General features: G+C 42.1%; 1 protein-coding gene across 1 annotated transcript in view; it reads left to right on the plus strand.

Annotated features, from left to right (window-relative positions):
• The window catches only part of ADG1 (ADP glucose pyrophosphorylase 1), a 3,760-nt gene extending 611 nt beyond the window's left edge, over positions 1–3,149 (plus strand). Inside the window, exons 1-9 of the mRNA XM_087684810.1 lie at positions 1–6; positions 409–705; positions 783–1,052; positions 1,229–1,408; positions 1,654–1,757; positions 1,838–1,949; positions 2,090–2,188; positions 2,323–2,442; positions 2,526–3,149. The exon at positions 1–6 is cut by the window's left edge and continues 611 nt beyond it. Coding sequence (XP_087540936.1) covers positions 1–6; positions 409–705; positions 783–1,052; positions 1,229–1,408; positions 1,654–1,757; positions 1,838–1,949; positions 2,090–2,188; positions 2,323–2,442; positions 2,526–2,642 — 1,305 coding nt within the window. The 3' untranslated portion in view covers positions 2,643–3,149. The remainder of the gene's footprint in view (positions 7–408; positions 706–782; positions 1,053–1,228; positions 1,409–1,653; positions 1,758–1,837; positions 1,950–2,089; positions 2,189–2,322; positions 2,443–2,525) is intronic.
• The last annotated feature ends 402 nt before the right edge of the window (positions 3,150–3,551 follow it).

Below are 3,551 nucleotides of genomic sequence, written 5' to 3' on the forward strand. Positions count from 1 at the left end.
GGAAGTGTAAGACCTTTTCTCAAGCTCAAGCAACGTTCAAAATGTCAGTCATCTGATGCCTAGACGCTTCAGTTAATCTCCGTGAATGTGGAGATGCATCTTTGAATTTAATCGCTTTTGTCTGTTTAGCTTGAGCATGGGCTGATTCACATTGTTTCTTCCTCTGTACCTCTCAAGTTCAGAGTATCCTCAGCATCATCCATGGTTCATCTACATGAATGTGGAGATGCATCTTCTGAAATTTAAATGGGTGAATTTGCATCTTCTAATGTTTAAAATATTTTCTCAATCTCCATGAACGTGGTGATGCATCTTCTGAAATTTGAATTGAGTTGCTTTTGCCTGTTTGGCTTGAGCACGTATTGATTCACATTGTTTCCCTGTGTCTCTGTGTTTCTCCAAGTTCAGAGTGTCCTCAGCATCATCCTTGGAGGTGGAGCTGGAACCAGGTTGTACCCCCTCACAAAGAAGCGAGCCAAGCCTGCAGTGCCACTTGGCGCCAACTACCGCCTCATTGACATCCCGGTGAGCAACTGCATCAACAGCAACATCCGCAAAATATATGTCCTTACACAGTTCAACTCGGCCTCCCTCAATCGCCACCTCTCGCGTGCATATTCCAGCAACATGGGGGGCTACAAGCATGAGGGTTTTGTGGAGGTCCTAGCAGCTCAGCAGAGCCCAGAAAATCCCAACTGGTTTCAGGTGCTTTTCTCTGACAAGCCTCTGGCTTGGCTTTGCCAGCAAAAAACCGATGCTGACCACATTTGGTTTCTGTTTAGGGTACTGCAGATGCTGTCAGGCAGTACCTATGGCTTTTTGAGGAGCAGCAAGTCATGGAGTTCCTTATCCTGGCAGGAGATCATCTCTATCGAATGGACTACCAGAAGTTTATCCAGGTTCATAGAGAGACAAATGCAGACATCACAGTAGCAGCATTGCCAATGGATGAGAAAAGGGCTACAGCATTCGGACTGATGAAGATTGATTCTGAGGGTCGTATTGTGGAGTTTGCTGAGAAACCAAAAGGCGAATTCTTAAAGGCTATGAAGGTGAGTTCCCTATTCTCTGATTGTAGAACCATGGATCCTTGTCTCCCCTTTCCTTCAATCTACTGGAGAACCGTGCCAGATTATTTTAAGAAAGCAATCTATGACTGAGTTTTCTATGATATGTTTCGTAGTTTGCTATGATTACTGCATGTCTGATATCGCTGTCATTGTTTCAGGTAGACACCACAGTTTTAGGATTGGATGAAGAGAGAGCAAAAGAACTTCCATATATTGCCAGTATGGGGATATATGTTGTCAGCAAAGATGCAATGATCAAGCTATTGCGAGATGATTTTCCACATTCAAATGATTTTGGCAGTGAGGTCATCCCTGGTGCTACATCTATTGGGATGAAGGTAGACTATCATGATTGTGCAATCAGTTGCCAGCCCTATCAATGTGTTAAAGTGTTGGTTCCTCAGTCAACCGATTAATGGTGGGAATTGTTTCTAAAGTCAACCGATTAATGGTGGGAATTCACGGACCACAGCTAAAACTCCAAGAGTGACTCTCTGAAGATCATCTTGTGCACTAAGTTGTATTTGGTCTTATGGTACTAAAATACATCAGGTGAAAGCTCATGGTCCAAATTTTGTCACAGGTGCAAGCTTATTTGTTTGATGGGTACTGGGAAGACATTGGAACCATTGAAGCATTCTACAATGCTAATCTGGGAATCACCAAGAAACCTCTTCCGGACTTCAGGTAACAATTACATTCTGTAGATATATTAGATTGTCAGCAGTTTTATGTGGATCCCTTATAAGACCTAAGATACTTTGCAGTTTCTATGATCGATCAGCTCCAATTTACACTCAGGCTCGATTTCTGCCTCCTTCAAAGATGATTGACGCTGATGTTACTGACAGTGTTATTGGAGAAGGGTGCATTATCAAGGTTGGAGGCGAATGATTTGATAGCATGCTATTTTGTAGCTGACTTTTACGGGCATACTCTGTTTGTAAATATACCAATCTTTTGTCCTTATTTTTCCCCCTTTTTTTTTTTTTTTGGTTTTGGGGGGGGGGAAGGAGCAGAACTGTAAAATTCACCATTCAGTGGTTGGACTGCGGTCATGGATTGCTGAAGGGGCTATCATTGAAGATGCTCTTCTTATGGGTGCTGATTATTATGAGGTGTTTTTTCTTCTCATATCTACTTACATTTACTCTTACGAAATGCTAGCTGACCAAGAGACCACTCATTTTGCCTTTTTTAGCATGACACAGATCCATGAAGATCTTGTTTCCTTTTTGTTAACTTGATGCAGACAGATGAGCAACGAGATGTTCTTAGATCCAAGGGCAGTATTCCAGTTGGCATTGGGCACAACTCACACATCAAAAGGGCTATCATTGACAAGAATGCGCGCATTGGTGACAATGTGAAGGTAACAGTCAATTACTTGAGGTTCCTTCGAACTGTTTTTTCAAATGTTACCCTGCTGCTGAATGTGTTCTATGCTTTCTACAGATAATTAACAGAGATGATGTGCAAGAGGCAGCAAGAGAAACCGATGGATATTTTATAAAGTCGGGAATTGTAACTGTCATCAAGGATGCAGTTATTCCATCAGGAATAGTTATCTAAATGTGTGGTGACATGCTTGTTGGAGAATGGATGTGCTTCCTTGGCTTCAATTACAAGCCATTAACCAGTTTTTGAGATGTCAAGAGGTAATATGAAGAATGATGTGGTGTATAGAGATGCCCTGCAGGCCTTGAATCCTGTCATGCAGTTAGAAGACTGCATTGTCATGCAGTTAGAAGACTGCATATCGGTTCGGGTGGACTTAAGTGAGCCCTTCTTATTTTGAAGAGATGCACATCACTTAGTTTGCAAGCAGAATAGGAATTTCTGGCTCCTTGTCCACTCGCAGATGCACAGTACTAAGAAATGTTGAGCTCACTGAGCAAGGCTTACCAGCCAAAGAAGCCCATAAGGTGACGACTTTGATCCCACCTGTGAGAGAGTCTTGTTTGCTTATGGATGACATGATCAAAAGCCAATAAAGAAAGTGGAATTTGCCAGATGAGGCTGTTCTGTGTAAATCCTTTGAAGCAGTGTTCTTGATAACGAGGTTCAATAATTTTGTTATTCTTCTAGAGGCTGTATACCACGTCAACATGCAGGCAGGATTCATGCTGGGGCTCTTGGAACTCATCCTGAGATAAAGTTGGTCATTATCAAGACTGTAGTTAAGGACTCGCTGTATCTTGAATAGTGTACCAATTATCATGGATATTGAGCATTTCACTGTGTTAGTCTATAGTTCAAGACTTAAGTGTTTGAATAGTATATTAATAATCATGGACGTGCAACATGTCACTGCACACGCAGCGAGTGAAAGGTGCAGTTCCACCATTGATCATCGTGAGATTCTGGTTTTATGGGCATATTGATGGCTTCCAAACCAGTACAATTGTGCTCTATTGGCATATTGATGGCTTCCAAACCAGTACAAATGTGCTCTATTGTGGCACACGGGTACATACTACA

This window comes from Lygodium microphyllum, chromosome 9, assembly GCF_053477565.2.
Source record: "Lygodium microphyllum isolate KBCC chromosome 9, Lygodium_microphyllum_v1.1.10, whole genome shotgun sequence".
NCBI classification, from domain to species: Eukaryota; Viridiplantae; Streptophyta; class Polypodiopsida; order Schizaeales; family Lygodiaceae; genus Lygodium; species Lygodium microphyllum.